The following is a 16,774-nucleotide window of genomic DNA, read 5'->3' on the forward strand; positions in this document are numbered from 1 at the left end:
GTCGCTCATCATTCTCGTAGACCAAGCTAGACGAACATGCAGAGAAGCCGCCCACCAACTCATTCATCGCAACTGTCCTATCATATCTATCAATATCGTTTCCCTCAGGACCGCTAACTCAAATGACTGCCCCGAGTCAGTCCAGCAGTACGCCTCTATGAGAGACATGAGCCGGAAGCATCCCAACAGATCGGGGTGCTTCGAGTGGCCCTGCATTCACAGATTTCAAAAGAAGGCGCACCACCCAATGTACATCCTGCACAGATTCCTATGATCAACAGCCTGTCCAATCATCTCGTCCACATACCCGTCCACGCTCAGCGGCACGCTCTCTCCAAACAAGAAACCCCGGACTTTCGCCCTCACACCCTCGAGCACTTCGACCGGGGTGTTAGGAACGCCTGGGACGACCTTCTTTTTCCTCCCCGCCGAATTGATAAAGTCTGTCGTCGGGTCATGCAAGAACGTCTCCAGGATCGTCATTAGCGCATCTTCGTTCCCACGAAGCAACTGGAGGGTGATTTCGCAGCAACGGCGGAATGGGCCCTCGTAACCATACGCGCCCATTGCGTCGATCATGTTATGCGTGAGTCGGAAGGGAACCATCTCGGGCTTTTCAAACGTGAGTCCCTTGTCGAAGAGGCAGTTGAAGTCGACATGTAAGGTGCCGCCGTTGTCTTCTTCGAAGAGAATGTTCTCGCCGTGTCTGTCGCCTAGGCCTAGGACGTGGCCGACGATGGACATGACGGCCGCGGAGCGTGTGTATCGTAGGCGGGCATTGAACCAGGCCGAGGGATCCGCAAACGATTCGACAAACCACTCGTGAAACACAGGCGGGAAGAGCGCGAGGACTTTGTTCGCAAAGATCTTCACTTTCTCGGGATCGCCGCTGCAGGAGTCGTCCAGGAGCTTCCGGATCTCGATATAGTTTGGTATAATGGATTTGTCCTTGTATAATTTGAGGATGATGTCGCGGAAGGTTTTCAGATTGTCGACCCATTCGATGAGGCCGCATTCTTCGTTCATGGGGATGACGGCGTAGGTGCGGATGTAGAGTCTTCGTCGAGCGGCCTCGACCTCGCGTTTGAGGAAGCGATTGATCATGTTGTTGAACTCCATCAGACGTTGGTCTTTGCGTAGGTCGTCCTTTGGTTTCGCAAGAACGTTGTACAGGTTGCCGTCAGAGCCACGGATGGTAAGTCTGCGCGGCTTTTGCAGCGAATTTAGAACTAGTGCTTCGTCGAGGAATGCAGTAACCGTGACGGGTTCTTTCGCAAAAGGCCGAAATGCTTTCAGTTGCGCAGGGTCGAAGCTTGTGGGCATGCTGGGAACAAGGCATGCTTGGTTTGGAACGACCAACTTCGAGGGAGTGATTTTATGGTTGAAGCCCAGATCTTTCGCGAGGTTGATCTGGAAGACTTTACCCTCGATAGGGAACTCGGAGATGCGAAGCAGCTCCTTGACGAACTTGTGACCGTTGGTAAACATGCTTCTCATCTCGGCAGCAGATGAGTCCTTGCTCGACTTCTTGGTGACTTCGACGAGCTTGGTCACGATCTGCGTCCCTTTCAAGGCCCGGTCCTTCTGCTGCGATTCCACCACCGCCAACAGTGTCCAAAGTGCTTGTTGGGGGAACGCTTTTGCCACTCGAATCACGATGTTCAACAGGATCTCCTGAACGGGCTTGCTGGGGTGGCAGATTCGTGCAACGAGCTGCGGCAAAATAGTGTAGAGGAGGACTGGTTGCAGTCGATCCATGTACTTCTTGATCTGGTTGTTCGTCTCCTCAATGACGCGCTTTCGTTGGTTTGCCACCTTGGTGTGAAACTCCGCGTTACCCCGTCGGTCATCTCTTGCTGGCTCTGAGCCGTCGATGAGCTCGAGCCAAAGCGTCAGGACTTTCGGCAGTGTCTGAAAGACATATTTGCTGCCGTTGGCAAGCGACCGCAGATAGTTCTCGATGACGTGTTTGGTGGTCTCCCCAGTCAGGTATGTTTGACTTTCCTTACCTGGAGGCATTGCTCGTTCAGAGTCTAGCATCTTGTTGTAGTAGCGACCAAGGTGATACCAGCCCTTCTCCCCTTTGCTGAAGCTCTCCGTGGCCTTTCTGAAAGTCTTCCTGATAACCTCCGATTGAGTCTGCCCGGCCTGTGCGAGCCACTTGCCGAGTAGGACGTGGGCTTGAGCCGTCATTGCATTCTGCAGATGTCGCTGCTCCACAGTCATTGTGGTTGGGCCATTTTCAGACATGTGGTCATGTGCCACGAATGCCCCCGATTCGATCGCTCCCTCGAGCGTCTGAATGGCCTTGCGGTGATGTCCCTCCAACCACATAAGCTTCGCCTGTTCAATGGCGGCAGATTTGTCGCCGAGGGCCGCGGCTTTCAGGACGGCATTGAAAGCTTGGGTGGTTGACCGGGCTTTGCGTGCGAGCCTGGCACTTGAGAGCCACGCGGCTGCGATATCATCCACCGTGAAAACGTCGGGTCTTAAAGACATGACGGCACGGCGGACGCCAAGTAGATATTGCTTATCGGCGACGTTGGTTCCAAGAACATCTAGTCGGCCTCGTAAGATATTCAGGACGTCCCCACTGTCTTCTTTGGGACTTGCCATGATGAGCTGCACGTCGTTGAGCACGTGTAATCTGAGCAATGTATGATGACTTGCTTGGAATGAAGAGGTGTTGCTTTGGTTCAGCTCCGAAGCTGTCGTGCGGTAAACTTCGGATACGAGGTGGACGGCTCTCGCATCGTCTCCGTTCTTTACAGCCAGCATGATGTCTGCAATGTGGGAAGCAAAATCGTAACCGCCGATCTGCGGGATGTAGCTGGCCAAAAGATCCCAACGGCTTGTTGCCCATGCCGCTTCAATCGCATAAGGTGCAAGCACGGTAGACGAATTGCTGTTACGGCTCCTGATACCATCGAAGTGGTGAATCAGGGCATCATATTGTCCCGACTCCTTGAGGCATTCCATCAGGTTTCTCTGCACATCGCTGTCTTCTGGATGAGACACAAGCTGCATTTCATACCAGCTCTGGGCTGCAGTCCAACGTCCTGCCTTCTTATGCTCCAAGACCTGCTGCTCAATGTCCAGAACATGCATCCGAGTGGAGATGCCTTCGATTCCGTCTGGTTCATCGATCTGAGCGTATATGTCCTGGAGTCTTTGAAGCTTCCCCTCAATGTCGTCTTGATTCGATTTGCGTATGTGCTGCTCCCAATGAAACAGTGCTCTTGAATAAGACCGGCACTCCAGGGCTCTTCGGGCTAGGACATCTGGGGCGATCTGTTCAAGTACACGCTCAATGCTTCGAATTTGAGCAACAGCATTGTTCGATAGTGGATCGTTGAGCCCTCGATCTGGCTTGGCTAGGGTGCCGGCATACTGCTTCCGCCTTTGTTGCTGCCAAGTAGACATGTAGTCAAGTACCTCAAACATTGTCTGGCTGCATAGCTTTATGTCCTCCTGCACTCGTTGGCTGTGGCCTTCCAGAGATTGGCCAAAAATGGAATTGATCTCGGTCACAATCTCTTGGCTGTCCCGCTCTATGCCGTTGACGATGAGGTTGACAACCGCATACGGCAATAGGAAAGCAGGGATCGAAATATCTTGGCCATGTATGATGCGGCAGGAGATAGAGAAGACAATGTCAACGTTCTCTCCGGTGCCTTGGTGAAGGAAATCCAACGTGACTGTCCGAAGCCAGTCGCGATGTCTCATGCCGGGAGTGAACAGAGGATATTGACTCTTCTCGGGAGCTCGCACTTCGTGCACTGTATATTTCGAGGTCGTAAATGGTGTTAAGACGTTCTGAATGGAGGTGGCCAATTCACTCCATAAGTGCGCAGTCAGACTTTCATCCAGCGCTTTTGACGGCGCGTCCAGCCCGCAAGACTTCAAGAGCTCCTGCATAGCCCAGCCGAGGAAGCCTTGAGCCCGAGTGGTGTTCGCGGATAAGAAGGCCTTGACCAAGACATGCTCGAGGAAGAAAAAGATCCATCGAATGACCTCGTCCGCCTTGCTGAAATTCGCCTGTACCACCATCATTTTGCGGTCTTTCACATTGTCGATCTTGCTGGCATCGAGGCAACCTATACTGCCCAGACACTGGCCGCACAGCTTCGTAACCTCATTGCTCGAGTTGAACTTGACACAACAGTCAAGCAGTGCACGAGTCAGCTCTGCAACGAGCTCGTCTGGCTGCTCTCGAAGGATCGATCTCTGCAAAAGATCTTGCTTTCGCTGTAATAGTGGGGCCAGCTCAACCAGAGTTTGTTCGACCACCGCATTATTCTCATCCCTCAGTCTCTGCACATAGGCGATCAGCTTTTGCCGGTCATCCATGTGATCGTTCAAGCTGGCAATTTCCAGACCGAGATCGGCCATGGAGGGGATTGAAGCTAGTGAGGGGAGTGTACTGAAGTGTTTCCGGATCAGATCTGGATGCTTCCTGATCAGGTCAGCAACAACACTGTGAGCTAGTTGTTGTGATAAGCTATCGAGCGTATCCCAGTTTCGGACGATCATTGCCATGGTCTGTTCAACGAGAGGCTCCAAGTCGTCTTTCTTCAGGGATGTAATCATGGCTGCCCATGAGGCGAATGCGGCGTCGCACAAATCAGGATCATCCAGGCCCGATCGCAAACAAGTACAAATCTGCGGCAGCGCACGTACAATGCGACTCTTGCCCAGCTTGACTATCTCACCCAGTGCAGCTAGACATCTTCGCTTTTCGTTTTTGGATTCTTTTGCCTCCAGGTCATTCAGAAAAACAGTGAATTGTGTGACTATTGCAAGAACATTATTCTCCAAAAATGTCCCCATGCTGTCGCTTCGTTTGGAGCCAGATTGCCCACGTTGACGAGCGGCTACCAATTGAGCGAGGAGTTGCAGACCACGATAAATGCGAGATGACTTTCCCTGTCCGGTGTCTCCGATAGCTTTGAGCAGTGTACAAGCAATCTGAATCGAGTCAGCAGCCCAGTCGGCAAGCTCGGCTTTGCCAAAGTCTCCAGAGACTTCAGACAAGATTGACATGACAGACTGTTCCGCATCAGGAAATGGCTGTACCAAGAGGAACGAAAGAATGGCGACAAGATTTGGTCCTTGAGTGCATATGTCGAAGGGCGTGGCAGACTGGCCATTGGCCTCAGCAAATTTCCTGATCACATCGTGAGCTTTGTGCAAGATTAGGTAGGGAAGGGCGTATTCCGCCGCATGGCCCATCAGACTCGACATATCCATTCCCAGCAACTCACACAATTGCTCTGCAGCGTTCGGCCGAGACATTAGTGATTTTGCGAACACCACCCCGAGCGTCCTCCAGAACGGTCGAAAGAGAACCCAAACGGACGTCTGCAGCGACTGTGCAAGATGCTGGATTTCGGCATACACCAGGCCGCTGATATATGGGTTAGTATGGCCCAGGTATTCGACAAGCCGGACCAAAATGATGTTTAGTTCTTCATCTCCAACAACTTGTGCCATCTGGGTCAAAGCCACGATGACAGTTTCCTGCAGTGACACGTCTCCCTTTTGCCATAGGTTGTGGAGGAAGTCTAAGGCCGTAAGTCTGTTCTCACGGGCAAAGGCAATGCCAACATGCCGTCTCCGCATCACGTAGACCTGTAAGGTTCTGGCTGCCACAATTCTGAGGTCCCTCGAAGAGCTTTTGAGTGATTGGAGGCACCAATCGCCAGGCGAAGTCTGACCCAGCTTCAAGTCCACATCTGAACTGGTGTGTAGTATGATCCGACGGAGGGCAGCCATGGCGGCGATCCTTGCACGCGAATGACGAGAGATACTTTGCACTAGCACAAGCAGCGTTCGCAGCAGCTCCTCGCTGGAAGGTGTTACTTGAACGAGGTCCGAATTCGGTGCTCCGTTTGCCTCGTCACAGTTCGCACATTGTGGACCGGTAGATGAAGAAGCGAGCTGACAAGCGGCGATGCCTAGTAGTTCGAGCATGGCGCATTGCTTGTCCTCCGATAGGCTCCTGAAGTTCATAGGGGACGTTTGGGCCAGGCCGTCAAGATCAGGAACACCACGCCCTGTCAATTCAGAGGTGAGACTTCGACAAATTTTCTGCTGGGCGGAATTATCTGGCAAGCCGTCCTCATTGTTGGTAGATAGACGTAGCCTCTTGCGTGCTCGATCGCTATCCGGCCATATTTCGACGGTATCTGCAGGCGGCTTCGCCGGATATTTCACAGGTCTAATACACAAACCGCGAATCTCGTGCTCGATCCCCTGTAATATGGTTAGCGCTGTAGTGCAGTGCCTGTGAATGTACACTACCTCAGGCTCTTCTCCATTGGCCACAACATCCTCGTTGTCGTCGACAAAGTGGCGGAAGCGAGAGAAGACCTTACGAAACTGTATGCTGTGTTGTGGGGATTCAGAGTGTTTCGGCAACAGCTTCAACACGCGGGCCAAGCCCAATACCAGCAGACGAGAGGACGGGAACTTGAGGCTGGGTACGCTGATTTCGAGGCCGTGCGTAAGTTGTGTGATGTGGAACGCAAAGTCTTCTCCATCGATGATGACCGGAGCGGCCGGCCGGTTTGGGAGGAGCGATTCGGCAACGGACAAAATACCTAGCACGGTCAGGAGTGGGTTGGAGATCTGGCAATATGCAAACTTACTCGAAATTGAGTTCCTCAAGAAGCTCAGTACGACGTCAGAAGAGGAGGATGGAGTGCATTTCCTGTCAGCATTTACAATGGAGTCAAAAAGCTCTAGCACCGCATCCCTGATCTCTCCTGTTTGATCCGAGGCAACCAGAGGCAAGAGGGTAGGAATGAGCCAAGTGTAGAGGGAGCACGATTTTGTGGTGTTTCCAATACCTTGGCGATCCGACTTCACATAGATAACTTGCTGGGACCGCTCGATAGCTACTCGCAAGACTTCGAGGCAGGTCCGTAACTGAGCATTGCCCTTACATCCGGCTGTTGCAGCACGGAAAGGGTTCTCTTCGAGACTGGGCTCGATGCCGATCTGAAAGACGATGCAGATCAATTTATGATTGACGGCAACGTCACCTCCCAGGTTGGATTGACCTTGGTCGTCTGAGCCTGCTGCTTCGGCCAGCAGCTGGTTGAAACTGTCTTGGTCGAAGTCGTGCGCTCCATTTCCATGTACGACGTGCGTGACGAGAATCGATGATGGCGGAGGCTCGAAAGCAGTCATCTGTCGCGCAGCAGGCATGTCGCCATGGGACCTGTGCCAAGCGCAAGAAAGGAGTCGAAGCCAGAAAATGGACGCGTCAAAAGATGTTGGAAGGGGAACGAAAGATGCAGGTCAAAGTTTCGCAGCGACGCGTCGGGCAAGACGTATGCGTTACCGTGTAGAATGCGTTCAGCGATGTTGGGAACCACCGTATTCTTGCTTCCGCCCAGACGCTCTCTCTGTGATCGGCAAGTGAGCCGAGGATCTTCATCTTGGTTAGCTCAGCCTCTTCATTAGCACAAGGCTGAAATAGCCGGCCAATTACTCCGTACAAAAGTCTAATGAGTTTGGCATACGAGTTGTCATTCAGAATATCTCTTCTATCTTCTCGTCATCGTCCACCTCTTCGATCTCTGGACGTTTCTCCTCCTCCTCCCTCATGAGAATCTGTACTAAGCGATCGCATGCCTCTTTCACACCTTCGTCCTGGACCTGCATGTGTGTTTCCCTGGTCAAGGGATATACCTGGACCTGCCTCAGCCTGTCCCTCCCTTCCCTTGTCGTGGTAAGAAGCAACAGTGTTTCCAAATGAGTGACAAGAATTTCATTATCCTCTTCTCTCGTTTTGTCTGGGGGCAAGAGTTGCAAATCCGGAAGCATGTTCGCAGATTCCTCCTCAGGGTATTCTTCTGATCCCGCCAATGGTAGCAGGATGTACGGCAATATGTTGACGCCTGGAACACCATCGATAAACTCAGTGTCATCCGCAAGTAGCAAGGGGTGCTTATCGACCTCAAACGCGACGTTCTTGATGGTGCTGGCCACACCACTTCGCCGGATGTGACTCTTATGCTCGGTGAAAACGGTCAACTTGCTGATGGGCACTACTTCATCATAGTCTCTCTTGCCCAAGAAATGGTCTCTTCCAGCTTTGTATTTCGACATATCCGCCAGGAAGTAAGCAAGGTAGTCGAAGTTCGCGTGTTTGTTGAGCTTTCCTTCGGCTCCTTTCACAAAGCAATCGAACAGCTGATCGAGCGCGTACGGAGATGTCGACACGGTCGCCACCGGAGTCGCTCTTTTCAGCTTAATCAGCCTTTCCAGGCGCTCTGACTTGGCGAGATTCGCCAATAGCATTGCAATCTCATTTGCGGCCTCCTCTTTCGGGTTCTAGTGAGTGTCAGTGTTTGGTCGCCTCAGACCCAGGAAGCAACGGCAACAAAGGAGGATTCAACCTACATACTGTGATCTTGTTCAACAATGTCTCGAGGAACGAATCATCTGTGGCGAGATTCTCAAGGACTTCGGCGTCGTGGCTGATATTGATCAAGATCGTGAGAGCATTCTTGGCGATGGGCTGGTCATGACAGAATGAGGTTCATCAGCATGCGGCGTGTGATTTGGCAATGTGAGAACTCACAGGGTAGTCCTTCACAAGAAGCTTCAGGTCTCGGACTGCGGCCAGTTGCTGCTGCTTGAATACCGTCGCATCATCCGAAAGACCAACCAAGTGTTCACACGCTGAATATCGATGCTCAGTAAATGTATCTGAGATGCGATCTCTGGGAATATCCAGCGGACTTGGAAGGTTCAATACACGCGCAATATCGAAATTGACCTACCAACTTGTCTGATTTGAGTGTTGCCATGATGCAGGAATTCGACAAGCTGAAACAGGTCAGCGCTACCAGAACGGCAGACGATGGAGCGCACCTACCTCCTCTAGTTCCGTCGGCATCATGGAGTTGTATGCTCACTGGCGACCTGCGCACGCGGAGCACAAAATATGGTGTTGATCTTTTCGACCAGATCTGATAATTCCGGAAAGGGCTTAGGCGACTTTGAATGACATAAATGACGACGACATTTGACCGGCATGCATTTGACTAAGCGACTGGCGTTCATTCACTTTTCCCTTTTCCCCCTCCCGACCCCCTTGTTCACCCGTGGCGGAGTGCAGCCCATATGCAGCCCGCGTTCGCCTTGCTTCATGCGAACTAACCCCCTCCTGCACGATCACCATGCCGCCTAGAGACCTGCTCTTCATGCACGAATTGCATGAGCTTGCATATGCAAGTGCCCGGCTTCTGAGCCCTTTGGGAGCCTTTCGTCACAGGCTTTCGACTCTTGCAGAAGCGATCCCGCGCAACCAATTAGGCGACCCAATATGCCCGACGGCACCCTGTGCATTTGTTCCTCGTGACCCATTCGCACCATCGGCTCTGCTCAAGCAGCTAAATAGGTAGGCCCTCTACCTCAGCCTGATGTCTCCCTTCAAGAGCTTCTTCGTCGCACAGCGATAGGCGCGCTATGGTCGAGCCTTCCTCGAGACTTCTAGCGACATTGGCGCAACGCAGTCAATACCAACCCATCGTCACCTTGAGTTCGTTTGCGCCATGATAATCATGTCAAGCAACCACATCTTACAGATCCCAAGCTCTATCCAGAAGTGAGATCGCGAACCCTGTAAGGCGACGCCAAAGTTCGCACCTCGCGCAGCCATGGCCGCCATCGTGCTTGATGATCCTATGCAACCTCCGCCTGGTCCGATCACAGTCAAACAAGCTCTAGATGACCTGCAAGTAACGCTCAACCAAATCCGGCGCAAGCTCAGAACCCTGATTGATTGGTACATTTTCCCCGACATTGTGCCCAACTCAATCAAAGCCTACGACCCGCGCCTTCAGATACTACAATTACGATTGAGATCGCTCTCAACGGTCGACTTTCAGCAGTTGCCCTATATAATCGATGGCTCTGACACAGTCGCAGCTCAGTACCTGGGCGAACTCGTCGAGCAAATGCAGCATTCGGTGCGCGGGATCCAGACGATCTTCGTCGAGCACTACGACCGCGACCTACTCGATCGTCGCCCCTTTGCCATGGTCTGGGATACGCTGCTCTACCGACACGACCAAATCAGACAACTCCCGGCTCTCAATCCAAGCAACCCCAGCCGGCGGATGCCAGAAGACATGCGCCCAGCCGGGCTGGGCAACTTCTGCCCCGGCGCGCTGGGCATCAGTAACCGGCGAGACAGGGGTCGAATTTCGTTTGTGGAGAAGAAAGAACTCAACGAGGACAACCGGCGCAAATTGAAGGCCTTCGGCGGCGCGTACCTCAATTGGCAATGCCCGGACTGCGCGTATAAAGTACGCTATCATGTCACGAACAGCACGACATCCAACATACATACCACAGATGAGGTGCGCGAGCATCCCGATCTGCTCATCCAGTACCGCAGCTCGTTTCTGGCCAAGTGTCACTTATTCCTTCCACGGGCCGAGAAGGTCTCGATATCATCGAACGGGTCATCCACGGCTAGGCGAGAAAGCCACGCTCACATCAAATACGGCTGTATTTTCTGCTTTGCAACGGGGGAGGAGCTCGTGCGCGACTACACGGCTTTTACCACGGCGCGGGATTTCGCCGAGCACATTGCACACGAGCATAGGAATCCACTACCACCGAGTTTGCTAATCCATCGTTTTTCAGTTGCCGCTGAAGGAAAGACTGTGATTGGAGGACGGTGGGATTTGAATTTCTTATGAGGTATATCCAACCTGGGTGTACTTCAAGGTCGCAACCGTCGTTTCAGTTATCAATTCTCATGCGCACCAGCCCATGACATCTTGGTCATTCACCTCTTTAACTTCCTGTTCAGCTTCCTCTTCAAACTTCCTCCTCTAGCCCTGTTTCAGTGGCCTCTGTCTCCATCTACAAATGCAGTGTCCTTGACTATGTAAAAGAGGTTGTAAACGGCGCTCTGCAAAGCGGCTACCAGCAGATGGCATATTTAGAGAGGGCAACCTCGGAAAGCACCGGACTGCACTTGCTGGTATGTCATGTAGTAATGGTGTGGCCTGTGCTGAAGCAACAGGCAATGGGCACGAATTAAAAGCTAACGGGCCAGAGTAAATACCAGCGGAGTGCATCCTTGAAAGGGGCAACCCCCGAAAGCACCGGATCTGCGATCCCTGGTTTGCATACAGGTGGTCATGGTGTGGCCTGCTCTGAACCAATTCACAATGGGCACGGGGTCAAAAGCTAACGGCGTGCCTGCCTTGCTTGATATTCACTTGCTGCGTTATGCCACCGATCCTGCACCTCATCCAACAAATTATCCATGTACACAACGGCTTGTCGCTGGTTGTGATGTTTCATTTCATCCAGCACACTATTTTCCAACAATCACACACCCTACAACTGATCTGTCGCGCTCAGACTCGACTGGGGTTGGACCCAGAGAGTTATGATTGCTGGGTTGCCAGCTGCTGACCTTCCGTGGGAAAGCAGTCCCAGTACATCCGACCCAGCTCGGGGGACTCATCTCTTTTTCTTGTTGCCTACCTACCTAGGTTTGTTGAAAAGTCCAAGCCTGGAGTTTGAGGACCACTGGTGGCCTTTTTGTCTCACACAGCTGTGGTGGTGGGTGCATTTCGAAGTGGTGAATGCGAAACAAGGCTTGGCAGTCCACCGTTAGGTAGCATAGCACCGCATATGCGTTGTATTTCACAACACCGTTGGCATGCGAAGCGAGTGAGTGAGTGAAGTGTGAAGTCACAAAAGGGTACTCTGGCGGGTTCTCCTGTGCTGCTTTTATTCAAATCACAGTGGAGCTCCAGAATTGCTCCGCAGAAGCACGAGCGCGCCGGGAAACCGCCGTCGGCAGAGCAGCCTTGTGCGGGGGAAAGGGCATTGGGAGGACGGAAACGGGGAGTACAAAAGGCACGACTGGATCTCCTTTCGTTGGCTATTCTCGGCTGTTTGCTCAGTCTAGAAAGTGTCCAGATTACTTCGTACAGGGTCCGAGTGTCGTGCTATGAACACGCGCGGTCGATATGGCGAGCAGAATCTCGTCTCGGACATACAAGCTATTACACAAACAGGGCGTCGACCTGAAGAGTTGGAGACAACTCGAATCGGTGGGTCGTTGCTATTTTACACGTCCGACCGCGAGATTGCAGGAGAGGAGGAATGTGTTCTGGGCACCGTCAATATGTGATTCGATGTCAGTCTTTTCACCCCGTTCCGACGCCGCACGCCCTGTCAACCGCCGAGGGTATAGCACTGCTCGCGATTCTGAGTCAGCGGCATTCCAGTTCAATCCTCCTTCAGCCCGGCCACTGAGCGACATAACTATAGTGGCTCTAGAACAGGTCATCTCCATGCCTCTGGCAACTCGGCACCTTTCAGATCTTGGTGCACGAGTGATCAAGATCGAGCGACCAGGCAGCGGCGACTTCGTGCGTCACCACGACAATCGGGTTAGGGGTAAACTCTGCAGTCACTTCGTCTGGATAAACCGCAACAAGGAATCCTTGGCTTTGGATATCAAGGATCCGAAGGATATGGAGATACTGCGAAAGCTGGTATGCGAGAAGGCCGATGTCTTCGTGCAAAATCTGAGGCCAGGGGACGCAGAGAAGATGGGGCTAGGGTATGAAGATATGAAGAGGACGATGAACGAGGCCTACCCTGGAGAAAACCGAGGCGATCGTTTGATCTATGCGTCGATCAGTGGATATGGAAGCAATGGGCCTTACGCGCACAAAAAGGCGTATGACCTCCTCATTCAGGCGGAGGCAGGTCTGCTGAGTATCACGGGAACTGAAGGCGAGATGGCGAAGGTGGGTTGTTCCATTGCGGACATTTCAGCAGGCATCTATGCATACAGTAGTATCATGGCAGCAATCATGCAGAGGCAGAAGACGGGACGCGGATGCGTGATAGACGTCTCCATGCTGGAGTCACTGGTAGAGTGGATGGGTTTCCCCTTGTATTATGCTTTTGAGGGGCAGTCGGGCCCCAAAAGAGCCGGAGCATCGCATGCTAGCATCTACCCTTATGGGCCGTTCTCGACGGGGATGGGACCTGACGGCAAGGAGAGTGCAAAGGTGATGCTCGGCGTACAGAACGAACGGGAATGGAAGATCCTGGCCACAGAAGTACTGCAGCGGGAGGACCTTACCACAAATCCAAAGTTCAAAAACACTGCATCGCGCAGCGACAACCGAGCTGAACTGGAAGCCATCATCAGCGGGATCTTTGCCTCGTGGGAAGGTGGTGCGGAAGAGGTGGTGAGAAGACTTGAGCAGGCGGGGATCGCAAATGCAAAGGTGAACGACATGCAGGGTGTGTGGGAACATCAGCAGCTCGCAGCTCGAGGTCGGTTTCGAGAAGTGGACACTGAGGTCGGTCCCGTCAAATCCTTCTTGCCTCCTGGCATGAGCGCGGAGGTTGAAGCAAGGATGGAAAGAATCCCCACGATCGGAGAGCACAACGACAGCATTTTGAAGGAGCTTGGTGTTGCCAGGGAATAGAACCGTGAATTCAACACGATGGACAAATAGCGGCGGCATCAAGGTTAGGGGGCATGATCCTCGGGAATTACAAATGCGAAGATAGAAGCGCTTCTCAGTCTGACATATGAGCACCGGGTCGATCGCATTCTTCGTTGCTGGAGACCCTGACCCTGACTGTGATTTGACCTTTTGAGCTGTCGCGCTGTGTCGTATTGATCCTTGCGAGGAAAGAGCGACACGCGGAGAAGCTTCGTATTCAGCGGGCACTTGCCCTGATTTGACTGCATTTTTGTGGGGCTTCATCTGGACTGAGCCGATGTTGACTTCGCGCTCAGAACCGGGCGGCGATAAGGAGAACAGCCCGCGCACCCTGGACCCTTTCTCTGGTCTGTGTATATACAGAGTACTTTTGGTGGATCTACTACCTTTATATTTGCAAACGATCCCCCCGCCAGATTGACCCAGGACCTTCAATCGCGTGCCGTACCAGAGGTGCTCCTGCAGAGCCTGCTCCACGACCAGCGCATCCTTCAACCAGAACTAAACATCTTGTGCCGCGCTACAGAGGTCTCGCGCTTGTTAGGGAAGAGAGTGCACCGTCCGGTATTGGTGGACACAACGATGCGCTGGGGCTGCGGCCACCTTAAAATTTGCGACAACTATGCCGTGGCCGAGGAGTTCGTCTCTAGGGATAGACAACGCAACCTCGATGGCACGAATACGCACCCGAGGAGAGTCAGACCTCGAGAAAGAAGGCTTTCTGCATCGCAATCAACGGCACAGTGAGGACGACAGTCCGGACACCACCATCCTCGACGACGAAGCCTCTCCTTCCACTGCCTCCTCTCGAGCCGCCTCGTACTCTCTCAAGCCTATGCCCTTCAATGAAGCATACAGCTCGAAAAGATCCTCTTCCCCCCCATATCTGGGTAGGATGCCTCGGTCAATCATGCGCTATTTGTGTTTAGGCGTCGCCGCGACCCTGATCATCTTCATTTTGTCACTGGTACGGATGAGCCACAACGCGCAAAAAGAGGTGGAGATAGCCATTGAACAGAAGGAAATGAAGCCAAAGCCCCCACCGTGGGAGGACTTCCCGTTCCTGCAGAGATATTACGGTGGGCTTCGGTCGTTGGTGCCAGTGGCCGATAACGTGCCCGAGTACCCGAGGAAAGAGGATGAGGGCGAGTGGCAGACGCTGAATATCACCGACGAAGGACTGGAAAGGCCGCCGTCCAAGAGGTCACCGGAAGATGCGCCGCTGGACAAGGAGCGAAGAAAGAGAGCGCCTCAACAAAGCAAGAGGTTCGATCCGTACCCCAATTATACCTCTCCTGAGTACATCGCCAAATATGGCGACAAAGTGGATTGCTTCCTGGACGTTGCGAACACCGTGTCTATTCCGCAGGTGCGCATGTATGAGGGTATTCCCCGGGGATTTCCAGACGTGGTCATGGGCTCGGCAAAAATGCTGGGATTAAGGGATGACATCTGCTACGACAGATTTGGGCGCCTAGGTCCATACGGGCTCGGATACAGCATCAACAGGGGCGGCAGTGGAGCACAGCAAGAAGGCGAGCGAGAGGGCGCCGACCTCGTGTGGCAGGAAACGCCCGAAGTGGACTGGAGGGGAATCCACTGGTCAGAAGTACAACAACGATGTGTGAAGGCGAACAATCATCGGTTCAAACCATTGCCTGAACACCCCCGTATTGAGGCGTTCCAGGCAATGGCGGTTGGTAGCGCATACAGCAAGAGAGACGATTCGTCTGATGTTGCAGCAATGCCACCAAAGGCATCCGGGAGCCCCTCAAAACCGAAGACGGGTTCCGAAAAGCTGCCGCGCACGGCCGTTGTGATTCGAACGTGGTGGGATTATCCATACACCCCTGAGGATAAGATTTACCTGCGCTCCCTGATCTCGGAATTGACCATGTTGAGTGGCGGAGAGTATGTGGTACATTTCCTTGTCCAAGTCAAATCCAACGACGTGCCCATCTTCTCTGACGACGAAACATATGAGCGGATTCTGCGAGATTCGTTGCCGGAGGAGTTCCACGGCATGGGTACTCTTTGGACCGAGAAGCAGATGGAGCTCATGTATGGCGGTCTTGAAGAGACGAATATGCGCGGTCTGCCTGTCCACGGTGTATATCGCAGCACGTTCATGCCAATGCAATACTTCGCCCACCAACACCCCGAGTACGACTTCTTCTGGAACTGGGAAATGGACATCCGCACCACGCACCACTGGTACCATTTCTTCGACAGTATCACGCAATGGGCGAAACAACAACCCCGCAAACTTCTCTGGGAAAGGAACAGTCGGTTCTTTGTGCCCTCCGAGCACGGCGAATGGGAAGATTTCTCCCAAATGGTCCGCATCCAGACAGAGCACGGCACAAACAGCGTGGCAAATCTATGGAGCAGCCTCAACCGTGCGAATAAAGATCCAAAAAATCCTGGCTTCAGCACCCCGGCCGGAGCCATGAAGCAACAAGGGGACAAGCCCATCTGGGGTCCTGAACGTCCCCTCGACGACGATGTGTCCATGGACACCGACCCGGTACCACCGACGTCCTTCGACAAGGACAAATACACCTGGGGTGTTGGCGAAGATGCTGACCTTATTGTGTTCAACCCCCTCTTCGATCCTGATGGGACAACTTGGCTCCTTACGGATGATACGACAGGCTACAATATCACCCGCGGCCGACCACCCCGTCGCACAGCAATTATAACCGCCTCTCGCCTTTCACGCAAGCTCCTCGTCACCATGCACAAGGAGACCGCACTGAAGAAACACTCCATGTTTAGTGAAATGTGGCCGGCAAGCTGCGCGCTGCATCATGGGCTCAAGGCCGTCTACGTGCCGCATCCCGAGTACATCGACCGAAAGTGGCCCACAAACTACTTACAGTCAGTCTTCAATGCCGGCCGAAACGGGGCAACAGGCGCCGCGCGAACCAGCGTCTTTGGCGAGAGGGAACACAATTTCCGAGGCACCACGTGGTACTATAATGCTGGCTTCCCGGAGGTGCTGTGGCATCGCTGGCTGGGGTACAAGTTCAACAACGACGGCGGCGAACAGTTTGAGGTGGCTGGCGAGGGAAGAATGTGTCTTCCAGGCATGTTACTACATCCGATCAAGAGAGTCGACTTGGTGCTGGAGGGCAGGAAGGCGGATCAGCACCCATGACGTCGAGGTCGATGATGTCTGTATGTATAGCTTGTTCTGGATAATCTTCTGTACGCATGGTGGGGCAGACTTGAGGTTCGGCATCAACGTACGGAGT

At 53.1% G+C, this 16,774-nt stretch overlaps 5 protein-coding genes across 5 annotated transcripts; 3 read left to right on the top strand and 2 right to left on the bottom strand.

The window, feature by feature from the left end:
* Nucleotides 1-225: 225 nt before the first annotated feature.
* A1O7_06225 (uncharacterized protein) lies at nt 226-7,212 on the bottom strand (the record flags this gene model as incomplete). The annotated part of the gene is made up of 3 exons (XM_007760228.1): nt 226-6,255; nt 6,304-6,602; nt 6,651-7,212. The coding sequence occupies 3 exons, from the start codon at nt 7,210-7,212 to the stop codon at nt 226-228; spliced, it is 6,891 nt and encodes a 2,296-aa protein (XP_007758418.1).
* Nucleotides 7,213-7,539: 327 nt separating this feature from the next.
* Nucleotides 7,540-8,911, bottom strand: A1O7_06226 (uncharacterized protein; the record flags this gene model as incomplete). The annotated part of the gene is made up of 5 exons (XM_007760229.1): nt 7,540-8,343; nt 8,417-8,530; nt 8,594-8,694; nt 8,796-8,841; nt 8,891-8,911. 5 exons carry the CDS (start codon nt 8,909-8,911, stop codon nt 7,540-7,542), a joined length of 1,086 nt encoding a protein of 361 aa, XP_007758419.1.
* Nucleotides 8,912-9,674: 763 nt separating this feature from the next.
* A1O7_06227 (uncharacterized protein) lies at nt 9,675-10,724 on the top strand (the record flags this gene model as incomplete). The annotated part of the gene is made up of 1 exon (XM_007760230.1): nt 9,675-10,724. One exon carries the CDS (start codon nt 9,675-9,677, stop codon nt 10,722-10,724), a length of 1,050 nt encoding a protein of 349 aa, XP_007758420.1.
* Nucleotides 10,725-12,341: 1,617 nt separating this feature from the next.
* Nucleotides 12,342-13,496, top strand: A1O7_06228 (uncharacterized protein; the record flags this gene model as incomplete). Its single annotated transcript, XM_007760231.1, has 1 exon — nt 12,342-13,496. One exon carries the CDS (start codon nt 12,342-12,344, stop codon nt 13,494-13,496), a length of 1,155 nt encoding a protein of 384 aa, XP_007758421.1.
* A 691-nt stretch (nt 13,497-14,187) lies between these two features.
* On the top strand, nt 14,188-16,677 carry A1O7_06229 (uncharacterized protein; the record flags this gene model as incomplete). The annotated part of the gene is made up of 1 exon (XM_007760232.1): nt 14,188-16,677. The coding sequence occupies one exon, from the start codon at nt 14,188-14,190 to the stop codon at nt 16,675-16,677; it is 2,490 nt and encodes an 829-aa protein (XP_007758422.1).
* Between the last annotated feature and the right edge of the window lie 97 nt (nt 16,678-16,774).

Source organism: Cladophialophora yegresii (assembly GCF_000585515.1).
Source record: "Cladophialophora yegresii CBS 114405 chromosome Unknown aczIN-supercont1.4, whole genome shotgun sequence".
Taxonomy (NCBI): Eukaryota; Fungi; Ascomycota; class Eurotiomycetes; order Chaetothyriales; family Herpotrichiellaceae; genus Cladophialophora; species Cladophialophora yegresii.